We start from the raw sequence: 13,605 nt of genomic DNA, 5'->3' as shown, positions 1-13,605 counted from the left end.
GTAATAGGAGAAGAAAAGGGAAGACATCCAGCTCCATATTGGCTGTCAGAAGAGGATCTGCCAAAAATGTCAGCTGCCACAAATTAGCTAGAGGACAGCCATCAACCAGGGAGAGTGAAGGCTAGGACATGCTTCCTCAGAGATATGAGAAACCAGCTTTCACATCAAATTACCCTTTAATGCCTACATGAGCTCTCAGATGATCATGATTGGAGAGTGTATCTGTGACTGACAGGGAAAGAGAATACCACCACACCCCCCATTCAGACAGCATGGCCAATTTCACTCTTGGATCTTGGATGGATGGCCATGACATCAGGGGGAATTTCATTATTACCGGTTTTTGACTGGCAAAGAAACCTACATTCCTGAGTCATGTAAGCAACATGAGGAGAGAATGATGGTACATTGTCAAGAAATATGCATGATCAAAGATTTCTCGATGGTTCAATATCACACATTGTCTTTCTTGGATTTAGTTTCAGGTGATAAACTGGCAACCGTTATGATAATCCTGCCAGACATGATGAGATACAAACTAAAACATTTATGTCAGAAGTAGGATAAGGCAGGAGAAGTTCAGTGTCATCAGTGTAGCAGTACCATGAAAAAACAGAAAACATGAGAAAGCATATATAGATCAGCATCTCCATGATTGAAAACTAGTCTGTGGGTGTAAGATTTCCCCCCATATTTGGGGATACCCATGTTCTAGCATGTCATTAAAAAGGTCAGTCACTTGCTTATAATTATTTATCCATAACTTTTCCAGAGGCAGCATGGCGGCACCGTGGAAAGCATTGTCGCCTCACAGCCACTGGGTCCTTTATTTGATAAGAATTAGAGTCTTTCTTGATCTCCTCATGTTTGTGCATGGTTCCTATGGGTTCTCCAGTTTCCTCCAACTGTCAAAAATGAAGACAGTACAGTAGGTTGATTGGTTGTTCTACAAATGCCTGTAACTGTGAAAGGTTTGTGGATGGTGGACTGCAGTGGACTGCTTGTCCATTTGTGGTGACTGATATCTTTCTATCATAATAGAGTCTGGTCCCACTGCAACGAAGAAGTCAAGAAAAAGAAGAAGACTGGGTGAATGATAACTTTTCCAGACCAATATGGCTGATAACCAAACAACTGATCTACAGTGGGAAATGTCAAGAAAATAGATTGTAGTGTAGTAGTGGTAGTAAAACATTTTCTCTGGAAGATAGACTATTCTCATAGCAGAAGCATCAATAAAACACAAGGTACTATTGATAATCTGGTGAATCTGATTTCAAGTATAAAATATCTCTGTAGATACTTCATAATCAGTTTAAACCACCCCATATTTATTGTAAACACAAATGATATCCCATCAACAATACAGTACTGCCAGATATTAGATTTTTATTCACTAAAATATGTGGTTATTCTGGTCAGGTTCATGGTGCATTTAGAGCTTATCATTGTAGCCCAGGGATGAGACAGGAATATACCCTGTGTGTGATGTCAGTCCATTACAGGAAATTATGCTCATATTTACATGGTTGTTCACTCATTCACATCTGTACTCATTTATGAGTTTGGTTTTGGTAGTTGGGAGGAAACTGGACAACTTGAAGGAAACTCATGTGGACATCTAAATGGTGAGGTTTACTATTTCATTCTTTGACTATTCATAATGTGGACTGCTTGTGGGTAGAAACTGTTGTGGAATGTCTTGATACATCTTTTAATATAATGTACTCACTTCTGCCAAATTTTCTTGTGACAGTAAGTGAACTGGGACATGGGAATAGTTTTCTTGGAGCAGCTCAAATTTTAAGTGATGTGGAAGTACAGTATAAGAACCTTTTTCTAACTTTTTGGATCAGTTCATGATAGTACATGGTATTATGTTGCAATGCCATAATTTGACCAATTGTGCTTCAATCATTCCCAATTTGTTCCAAAAAAATACATCTGCTTCATGGAATACCTATCAGTGCTCCACACCCTTCTTCACAACCAGTGACCACTTACCTGTTCTTCACCACAATCAGAATGGACGATTTCAAAGTGCTCATGAAATGGCTCTTAACTATGATTTGATTCTGTATGACGACGTATTCCTTTCTGAAACTGGAAATCAAAGCGTGTTTGGGTTAAATTGCACTGAACACTCAAGAGTATGAAGCCCTGATGGCTGACGGTATGCAGGATGTGAAACAGACCACAGAGTCTTATTTGTTGCAAACATTCTGTGACTTTAGTCCAAGTGTGGAACATGGTTCTAAAGAGCATTTAATTGAATAATCCCAAAGAAGTCTGAATCAGCAAAAGTCTATAGGCAACTATGCAGTATCTAAGAAGCTAATAATGAGTTTTTTCTTCTTTAATACTTATTCATATTAACTAGTAAGAGCTTCTGTTAATCAGGAACAACTGAATTATAATCATTATTATTATTATGGTATGTACTCTTTTATTATAACAAGTGATTCATTATTTATTAGTTAATTCCCAATAGTTAAGCCTTACCGTCACTACAGTGTTGTTGACAATCGCACTAAGAGGCAGGTGCAAAAAGCTGTGAAACATCAATGAATTCAGTAACACTATAAAAAATAGTTGCTTCCTTTCAAGGTAATTGAAACTGTGCTTCCTTTCACTTGTATGAAATTATGAGTAGTGGTGCTCAAGATTGTTCGCTGTTTCCTGGATGTCACCTACTATTTTTTTATCCTTTGGATTTGTGGGTTGTGGATTTTAGATTTGTGGTGAGTGTGAATAACTCAATATGTTGCGTTAATTCATATTATATTAAAAAAAGCCTTTTAATTGGTAAATCTTTAATGCACTTCAGTCTCTGCACTGCTAACTGAATGCCAACGCATTGACTGTTTTGACCCTCGGTCCATTATACACTGTGTGCATGTAGACACACACACACACACACACACACACACACACACACACACACACACACACACACACACACACACACACACACACACACACACACACAAAAAAAAATAAATAAATACACATCTAAGTACACATCATATTGTTCCAAGAGTTTGGATGTATTTCTTACTGTATTTCTGGAAAAAAAAACGTCCTCATGGCATCCTTGTGAAACTGTTGGAGAGTGTGGGCGAATGCACTAAAGTAAATGTCATCTCAGACTTAAATATAAAAGAAAGGTTAGCATGTCATAGGTAGACAGAAGGAAGATTGTATGAGTGGATGAATTCACAGACTAATTGGAGTGTGAACCAGAAAAAGAAGATTGTTATAAAGAGCCTACAATCGTTATAAATAAATCTAAACTGCATGAAAATAAAGGGAAGCCTCCCATTCCTAATTTATAAACAGAAATAGTTGGTATATCTGACTTTAATTAAAAACAGCATTTAGTCTGCCAATGCTATGATTTGATTAGATGGATTTTTACATTCTACATTTTCACACTTTATTGCAGACTGATTACCCATACAGAAAGCTTTATGAATCTTATTCCTTTAGTAATATGTCATATTATATACAGTCATATAACTAGAGTTACAGTAAACAACATTTTTCATCAATAATGTCATAAAGAGTTCCAAACAAACACTTTGTTGTATATACATAAATAAGAAAAGCTGCTTCTTCAGATTGGCTTGATCTGAACAATAGACATTGTTGTGTGTTAAATAGAGACAAATGTTTTAATACCATAACCACACTTGTCAGTGAGGGCACATCCTGTTCACTTACAACAAGATTACTGTGTTACAGCCTGCACAGTGGAGAAGGACAGCGTCGTTTTCTCATTTACTTTGAAGTCTAATTTCTAGTCATGCATAAAATTAACAATATTATCAGAAAAAGTCAGACGGATTAGCTGGGGATGGGGTTAAGCTTCAGAGCTACTGATGGTGAGTAGAGGAGAAGTGAAAAACTGGAAGCCATGCAGAAAATGAAGAACGGACTGATTATTGGGGATGGAAGGAATGAAGAGATTCGAAATAGTGGTCAGTTTATGAGTCCTAGTAGAGGTTGCATCACTATTTTTATTAAAAAAAAAGATTATAGCTTCTCTGACTTCTTGTATATATATATATATATATATATATATATATATATATATATATATATATATATATATATATATATATATATATATATTTCCATAATCAACATGTACAGTAAACTGATTCAAGACATTATTTTAGGCTATTTTGATATTCTGATAATCAGCAAAGGTTGAACCACAATCAAACCACATATAAGCCATACACAGCCTAGAAATGAACTTTTTGTTAGTAAACAAAATAAATAAATTAGTGCAGTAAATACACAAAATAACATATCGGTGTATCATACAACTACATTGGATAAGCTTATGGCTCTATGCTGTGTGGAAGTGGGTGTCTGTCAACAAAGCATTCCTTATACACAGTTCCTCCAAGATTTTGTGACTGCAGAACATAAAAATCACAAATTTGAACAAACTTTGGATGAACTTGCAATTTTTTTCCATTTTTCAGATTTCCTGCAGATTCATTACAAAACACACCTTCAGCCAATCTTTGTTTCATGTCTTTGCTACTGGTAGTTGAAAAGAAGAATCCAGTGCTTGCAATTTCACCAGTTCAAGTAGTTTTCCACAAAAAAGCACCAAAAATCTAGAGAAATCCGCGACAATCACAAAAAAACAAATCTTTGTGATATCCTGCACGGACTGTACAGCCTAGTGAGACTCAATCCAATATTCCGTGGATGGAAGATGTAATGATGTTGCATGCACCACTCTTGAATAGCTGATTGGGCTGGATAGTTGCCCCTTACGCACATACACTCTCACACATATACACATATACAGTACAGTGATGTTCTGCTTCAAATGAATGAATTTCCACTTTTCTTCCTTTGTTGTGTGCAGTACAATGAGGACCTGCATTATGTGGAACCATGTCTGAATGGAACTCTGGTACAAGCTGACATCACCAACAAAGATGTAAGTGCATGTATTTACATGCATGTATGGTTGTGTGTGCTTCTTTCTTTGTTCATAGGTATATAATGCATAAGTCTCTAACTTTGTCAAAGTTTCTTGTAAAGTTTCTTTCTGATGTTTTCTACAGCAGCTTTAAGGGTGATGTTTTTGGGACAATGTTGCTAGGTAACACCTGAGTCATGTTATTTTTTTTCTATGTCTGTGATCTCTTGTCTTACCCTGTGCAATGAACTGAACCTGTGGGTGAGAGTAAAAGTAAATACTCCCACTACCTTCACACCAGTGATTGACAAAGTAGCAGAATGTTACCTCAAAGTATCTGAATGATGTCAGATTTTCAGTTCTATGCAAATTAGGTATAATGCATTAAAGTGAGAGAAACAATTGATTTAAATGTACTCTTCTACCACTAGACTAGAATTTTTTTTCCATAAACACTGGATAGTCTAATCTTTAGTTAAACAGACTTACTATATATGTATATGATAAACAATCCCCATAGAAAGTTTAAAATTAAATTTTATAATGCTATCATTTTTCTGGTTCCTATCTGCTATGTACATCATTATCAGAGTGAAACAGTTCTGTGCAATCACTTGCTGCAAGTCGAGTTGTCTTGTACAATAAGGTCTGATAGTGGCCGGCCTTCTTCTTGCTGTGCCTCCCTCCATCTCTCTTTTCTTTCTCTCTTCCCTGACTCTCACTGTCTCTCACTCAGACTTACACACACACATAGGTAATAGGATTGATGGAGCCGAGACAGACAGTGGAAGTTATTACCTTGATTACTCTTGACAACACACATCAGAGGGTCAGAAGGATGGGGGAAGAGTATGTGACAGCAAGGTGGAGAGATTGAGGGGAAAAACGGACTCTTTCCTTGTTCCTTTTTTGACCACTTAAGCCAAATGATTCCATTTCACTAGCAAAGCTCTGTCTCTGTCTTTGAATTTAGTTATTAATTCTTTATTATCTAAGGATCCCTTGTGTGACCTTGCATGTCATATGCCCCCTTGTGTTTGTGTGGGTTTCCTATGGGTTCCCAGTCTTCTTCTACATCACAAAATATTTCAGTGTATCTAGGTGTCAGTGAAAAATTTTGAACTGACAATCCTTCTTATATTGCTCTCAGTCTGGCCCTGTACAGAATAGAGCATTTACAAAAAATAAATGCGTGAATGAATGTCTGAATAAAAAAAAAAAAAATGAATTAATAAATAAGTGGAGAAATACATGAAGGTTTATTGCATGAATGTGGTGAGGAGGCGACATCAATTTAGGAAAGGAAAAAATCTGAGTGGCTTTGAAAGACAGTGAATTATGTGGGTACAAATGGCATTAGACACTTTAGCCGCCTGCCTAAAAAACAGTAACTAAAGTGACATCTGCATTTATAGTTACTGGAAAGATGTAAAAACAAGGTTGTTGGTGCTGAATTGTATTAAATGAACATGAGTTAATTATGTGCAGAAGTGTATTGCACTGTTTAACATTGCTGCAGGGTTGTTGATTATATTCCAGGGCTTTGAAAATACATTATCAAATAATTCTGGCTGTACAACATCTATAATTACATATTTGGCATTTGGCAGACTTTTCTATCAAGAACAAGAAGTGCTTAAATAAATGCTTTAAAATATCTACCAATAAATACATCCTGATAATTGTTCAGAACTGTCACAGGACTAAGAATATCATCAGTCAAAAAATGTGGAACATTTGAATATTAATGCCAGTCAATTCATTCACATGGACCCAAATGGACACATTTAAATCATGTAAATTCAACAAACATTTTTCCCCAGTGTAATTAGTATAAAAAGCTACTTTAAAATATTTCATGTTCCACAAAAAAAAAAAAATGTCTATAACACTCAAATTCTGAAGTTTGTGAAATTACATTTAACAAAACCTTAAATTAAGTCTAATTTGTTTTTGTAATAATAAAAATTACATATAAACCCACACACATAGAGACCTAAGCTAAGCTTCAAGCCTAAGACACTGGCTCTGTGTGGCAGCCATACTAACAATTGCATCACCATGCTATGAACAAGTCTAATTAACCAAGTTAATAATAGGGCAATAATTTACTGTACACTCACTCTTCGTAATTGTACAGCTTTCATAGAAATTAGTAGACTCTGTTTTATTGAGGTAGAGCTGCACACAAAAGGCAAATAACGATTCAATTCATTTACACACTACATTAGTAGTTTAATAATTCATTAATAAAGTTGATATTATTCTGGTAAACCCATTTTATTATCAGGAAACATAAATCAGCAGTTGCTTTTTTTTTTTTAATGCATTTGACACTCATTTACATAGCTATCTACCCATCGATCCATCCATATTACTATAAGTACCACTCATCCTAATTGTGGGAGCAAGGAATCTGGAGCCATGGAACTGAGGGCACAAGACAGTGGACACCATGGACAGGTGCCAAACCATGACAGGCCACAATCACACTCTATAGACAATTTAGAGATGCCAGCCAGACTACAACACATGTTTTTCGACTTGTGGGAGAAACAGGAGTACCCTGAGGAAACCTCGAAAACTTAAGCAAAACATGCAAACTCTGCAACACAACCCCCAACCCCTAAAGTATGGGACAAACGTGCTAACCACTAATCCATTGCATGATGGAAGTGGCTTTTTCGCATTTCATCGGAATGTCCCGAACATGGGCTTGAGGGCTGTCTGACTGGTTTGAAAAGGATGAAAATAATGTAAATCATATCCTAAGACCTTCATAGTCACCAGATTCAAGTGAAGTGTCAGAATCTTTTAGATTCTTTGTAGATCTTGTAGAATCTTTGCCGAGGTAAATTGACACCGCTATAATGGTCTAGCAGACAATTATTGTTCTTTTTTCCTCTTTTTATTTTGTCAAACACTAGTCTCACAAATCATTGGCTTTGTATATCAAACACAACCAAACAGCATCAGTAAAAAAGCAGCAGTGGTTAAACTTATAGCCATAAAAATAATCAGAATGATTTAAATAAAAGATTAATAACCATTAATTATTATTTTTGGTGATATTTTGAGCAATTCTTATCAACAATAAAATATGGTATCAGACCATATTGTGTATATATACATAAATCTTTATGATTTCATGCTGTATATTAAAGTTTTTAAGATTTAAGCTGTTTGGCTAAACAGGACCAAATTATATTTGCATAGGTTTTGACACATAATAGTCCAATTTTCTGAGACAGCTATTTAGCATTTGCCTTCTCCTTACTTACAGTGCACTGCTGGTAGTATAATCACATTCGCAGTCTAAATGCTTTCAGCTAGAACCAGACTCCAACAGAACAAAATACTAACAAGCTATATTAATTCCTGTAGATAAGTTGACTACGCTGACTTCTGATTTTAATCGCAGCAGGTCCAACTCAGTTTGGCTCCTGTGCAGTATTACAGGATGGGAGCTAAAATAAATGGAGAAAAATAAGCAAAGGGAGGAGAGGCAGCAGGCATTCAGTCACTGATAGACTGTACCTGCTGACTGGAACATGAGGAACTTTCACATCTGGTGCTACGTTTAATGTTCACGCCATGATATTACATGCTGACAGTTCAGACAACTGATTTAAATATATTCAGCCTTAGTTTTGTCCTTGAAAGCAAAAGACTTTTTGACTTTTTATACTAGAAAATCAGTGAATTGGTGTGTCAAATTCAAGAACATGTTAAGCAAGGTCGGTCAATTAGCAAAACAGGTTAACACGAGCGAGACAGAAGTTGTAGAAGGTAAGTAGAAGCATACAAAGTCAAAAAAACAGAAGAAAAAACTAGAACAAAGGATGGCACAACGGTACGGCAACAAAGAACAAAAACGTTTTGTGATAATATGAACATGCACAAGAGGTTTAAATACTGACCTAAAATGAAAACAGTTAAGTTTAATATTTATATATTTAATAAATATATATATATTTTAAAAAATGATAATAATGTACAGAAAAATAATAAATAAAAAAAAATACATATACTGTAACTTTCACTTCTGAGCTATTTCAGGTCAGGCAATCTAAAATAAATTGGTTCTGTTCACTAGCTGGTACAACTTCATGCTTATTTCAAGTTTTATGAATTTCATAAAAGACTGAAAGACAGACTTTGTCCCCGGAAGAAGGGCCACGGGTGCAACATGACCCCAAGTTGCATTCTAAGTGACTTGTCCATCCTGGTAGGTGCAATCAAAGAGAAGAATAAGATCCTCTTTCTTCTCTCTCTCTCTCCCTCTCTCTCTCTCTCTCTCTCTCTCTCTCTCTCTCTCTCTCTCTCTCTCTCTCTCTCTCTCTCTCTCTCTCTCTCTCTCAAACACACACACACAAAAACACACACACACACACACACACACACACACACACACACACACACACACACACACACACACACACACACACACACACACACACACACAAGCATCTTCATTGAAAACTTGTTAATAAGAAAATGGAACAGGGAGTGTAATGGAAAATGCCTGTAGACATTTCAATTATAAAGTGTGTGTTTTTCAGAAAACCCAGTAAAAGAGAGGTGTCATGATGTCTGGAAGTAGGTGAAGAGGAGAGAAAGAAAGATCGTGTGTGTGTGTGTGTGTGTGTGTGTGAGAGAGAGAGAGACAAACAGTGGGGTTTATTTAGATTAACGCATTTCACTGCTTCCCCAGAGGCTGTCTTTAATAATAAGACACACAGATAAGGTCCATTGGGTCTTTAGACCCCATTACGCACATGCACACAAGCACACACACAGCGACAGAGAGAGAGAGAGAGAAAGAAAGAAAGAAAGAGAGAGAGACTATGATAGCTTGGAAGTGAATATTGGGAGTTTTGTTATTCTAATATTTTAGTTTAGTAACTTTTCATTCATTGCATTCACTTGTAATAACATCTGTAGCAGCAATAAAAAGGTGCCATTTTCACTAAGAATCCTAAAACCAAAAATATTTCCTGACTGCCAGGCTTAGAAAAAAATATTATTACTATTATTATTATTATTATTATTATTATTATTATTATTATTATTATTATTATTAGTAGTAGTAGTAGTAGTAGTAGTAGTAGTAGTAGTATTACAGTGTCAATTCTGGCAGTGTCAATTCTGGCAGTCAGCATGTTGATTACTACCACAGATCAGGTTTGAAACAATTATGCTCTAGTAAGGAGATTTTCACAGTGGACACATTTGCTGAGATCTGAATCTGTGTGATTGTTCCTGGTGCCTCTGCAGCACTGGTCTGGTTTCAGTCTAATGCATTTGCTTTTATCTTATGTCACCTTATGCAGGAAGATCACAACATCACTTACCACTGTCACTGTCAGTCGTGGTACACATGTCACATGGAAAAAAATTATGACATCCGGTTAATTTTCTTCCTGAACAAATAAGCAATCAATTAATAAATGCTCGATTGCTCTATAATGCTTTTAACAAGTAAAGGATTGCAGAAGATACTGAATAAATATATAGGGATTGTCTGATGCACAGTTTTTTGTTGTAAACATATTGCCACAGGTCTAATACAAAAAAGAAATTAAGTATTGTTTATTTCCATTAATTCATAATTCATAATTGGAGTAATTGCAAATGTTTTTACATTTTCCACTCTGCCATCACAACAACCAGTCATTGTTGATACTGGAATAGTGTTGACCAGTGTTTAAATATAAAACACATTCAACTTTTTGAATTTTGTGCTAATATGTTTATTAACTTATTTTTAAGATAATCCAGTTGAAGGTACACTGAAGGAACTTTGTCCAAGATTGACAGATTTCAGAAAAACACTCCAGTCTAACTATATCTCAATAACCATACTAAAACTTTACAAAATGGAAAATGGAAACTTATTATTTGCTTCATAATCCACCTTTCCCTCTCCCACTGTTTGAAATATATCTTACATCTTCTTGTATCCATCATAGATACTCACACACACTCAGCATTTACAATTGCTGAAATGTATTTGCTCTTATTCAGATTATTTAGCTCTTTACGCTAAGTACATTTAAATTAGTTCAATCTTTTCAACATCCATTTTATTAACTGTTCTGCTTGCTTTTCTTCTTCTAATGAAATAAAATGTTCATAGAGCATTTGCAACAGTGCAATTAGTGCATGATGTAGTTCCTCTTTTGACCACTAGGTAGAATATATACTATGCTGTAGTGCCCAAGTGTAGGTAAATCAACGGAAAAACAGCTTTTATCTGTTAGATCACATTTTAAATATTAGAGCCATTAGATTTAATAAGCTTTGAATGTTTTGTTGAACCAGCTGCAGAAAAACAAACAAACATGCATGTACATGTATAACTGGACTATCTTCAATTTTCCTCTTCTTCTCTCTGCAGCATTTCCGTGAACACCTTGACAAGCTAACTGCTAATGGTATAGGGATGCTGGATATCGCTCTAACTGAGGCTTTTGAGCTCCTCAATAATGTTAGTGAAATCACACACACACACACACACACACACACACACACACACACACACACACACACACACACACACACACACACACACACACACACACACAGTGGTGTTCTTTCAGTTTGTTTAACTAAATAAATATTTGTTGTATTTATTACAGTTTAGGAACAAGATTTAGCTGCTTTACTAATTCTGTTATCTTCATGCCCTTTAGTAACAGTGTTCACACTGCAATCTCAACAAATATTAAAATTGACCGAAGCTATTAACAGGTTACTTAAAGTTAAGTAGTTAAAATAAGATTAAAGAAAATGTTTTATCAAATTTTAACAGTCAATAATCCATTCTTAAAGCACACATTATAAATTATCAGCCAATTCTGTGTTACCCCTTTTAATATACTTCACACTTATACTCATTAAAATCAAAATGTACTAATAATTTTGTCATTTATAGTCAACAGACCTCATTTACATGAAATAAAACCATATTTCCATACAACAATATAAAATTGGTTAAGGATAACAGGAGGGTTTTAAATATAGGACACCTTTATTTATTACAATTATGCAGATTGTTCATCATGTTTACAGATTTTAGTATGAACATATAAATTAGTATCTTGTTCATACAATTATATAGATATAGACCTAACTACAGTTAGCAAACGGTAGCTCAGTGGATCAGAAAGCCCAGGACCACCAAGCTGCCCCTGCTGGGCCCTTGAGCAAGGCTCCTATCCCTCAAATGCTCAGCTGTACAGTATTAATGAGATAAATGTAAGTCGCTCTGTATAAGTGTGTCTGCTACAGTATATGTCATAAATGTTAATGTAAAATAATAGCAAATAATCTTTAGGCAGCATTCTTTTCGTTACTAATTGTCGCCCTTAAAACTGATGAAGTTAAATAAGAGCTTTAACTTTCAGCACACAGCTTTCTTTAGATGTTCAGGTAATTAACCTAGCATGTGTGTTTAATTATGGTTGACTTGATAAAGACTAACATGGCTGATTGATTATACAAGAATAAGCTTGCAAAGAAACCTCTTTGACCTTAATGTTAGTTAGTGGATAAAGTAATTAATGAGAATTCTCCTAAACAACAAGGGGTGCACAACAGTCTGGGGTTGCCATGGCAGCTAATTACTTCTCTTTAAATAGCCAATAGCAGTAGTGGTATTTTTTTAATTGACACTAGACAAATACAACGATTGGTTTTCAATATGGCAGATTACCATTATTCAGGTTCTTTTGATGGTTTCTATTATTATACTTCTGTGATATATATTAATAGTATTTTATTAAGGAATACATGAAAAAATATAAATGTAAGTATACAGTAAATGTGTGTGCATGTGTTCAGTTTAACGAAACAGGCCGCGGAAGTGTGTGCAGTCAAGCCATCATGCTGGTGACAGATGGAGCAGTGGACATGTATGACACCATCTTTGACAAATACAACACACCAGACAGAAAGGTATTTTTATTTATTTATTTATTTATTTATTTATTTATTTATTTATTTATTTATTTATTTATTTATTTAATTAATATTTAGAAAACTTATTCTGCACTGCGCAGTACTGGATGAAGCCACATGTCCTAAAATCTGTCTGTTTGCTCTTTTCTTAATTAGTGCACACAGCATAAGTATATTGCACACATGCTTTATTGGGGGTTTGATTACTTTCTACGAGAGCTTTATTCATGTTCGATGCACGTGATTTGAAAAGGGCTTTGGCTGAATGCGTGTTGTGATGACGTCTCACACAGACACACAGACACACACACACACACACACACACACACACACACACACACACACACACACACACACACACACACACACACACACACACACACACATGCACACACACTTGAAATGATCACTGATGTGCTTAACAGATCCTCAGCAAAGCCTAAAGCTCTATGCTTTGTAGATGTGCGGATGAGTGTGAGCTTATGACCTAAATCACGGCCAGGTCTCTGTTCAGTAAGTGCCAATACAGCGCTAATGTTCTCCCACTGCGCAGTACACTTCTTATGCCCTCAACACCCCTCACTGCCTCCCTTCCACCCATTAGCGTTTCACTGTTAAAGTTTCCCCCTGGCGCCTCGTCGGTAATGTTTCCTCCTTGTGCGCTGCACATAATGTGTTCCCATGTGGCCTACTGA

General features: G+C 35.7%; 1 protein-coding gene across 2 annotated transcripts in view; it reads left to right on the top strand.

Annotated features, from left to right (window-relative positions):
- The window catches only part of cacna2d3a (calcium channel, voltage-dependent, alpha 2/delta subunit 3a), a 198,881-nt gene that overhangs the window by 93,408 nt on the left and 91,868 nt on the right, over positions 1-13,605 (top strand). For both annotated transcript variants that reach the window (XM_027166722.2, XM_047800316.1), the window contains exons 9-11: positions 4,892-4,966; positions 11,349-11,438; positions 12,794-12,907. In XM_027166722.2, coding sequence (XP_027022523.2) covers positions 4,892-4,966; positions 11,349-11,438; positions 12,794-12,907 — 279 coding nt within the window. The remainder of the gene's footprint in view (positions 1-4,891; positions 4,967-11,348; positions 11,439-12,793; positions 12,908-13,605) is intronic.

The sequence above is a fragment of the Tachysurus fulvidraco genome, chromosome 14 (assembly GCF_022655615.1).
Source record: "Tachysurus fulvidraco isolate hzauxx_2018 chromosome 14, HZAU_PFXX_2.0, whole genome shotgun sequence".
Lineage (NCBI taxonomy): Eukaryota > Metazoa > Chordata > Actinopteri > Siluriformes > Bagridae > Tachysurus > Tachysurus fulvidraco.
Note: the sequence above shows the minus strand (reverse complement) of the source record. Positions and strands in the feature narration are given on the sequence as shown.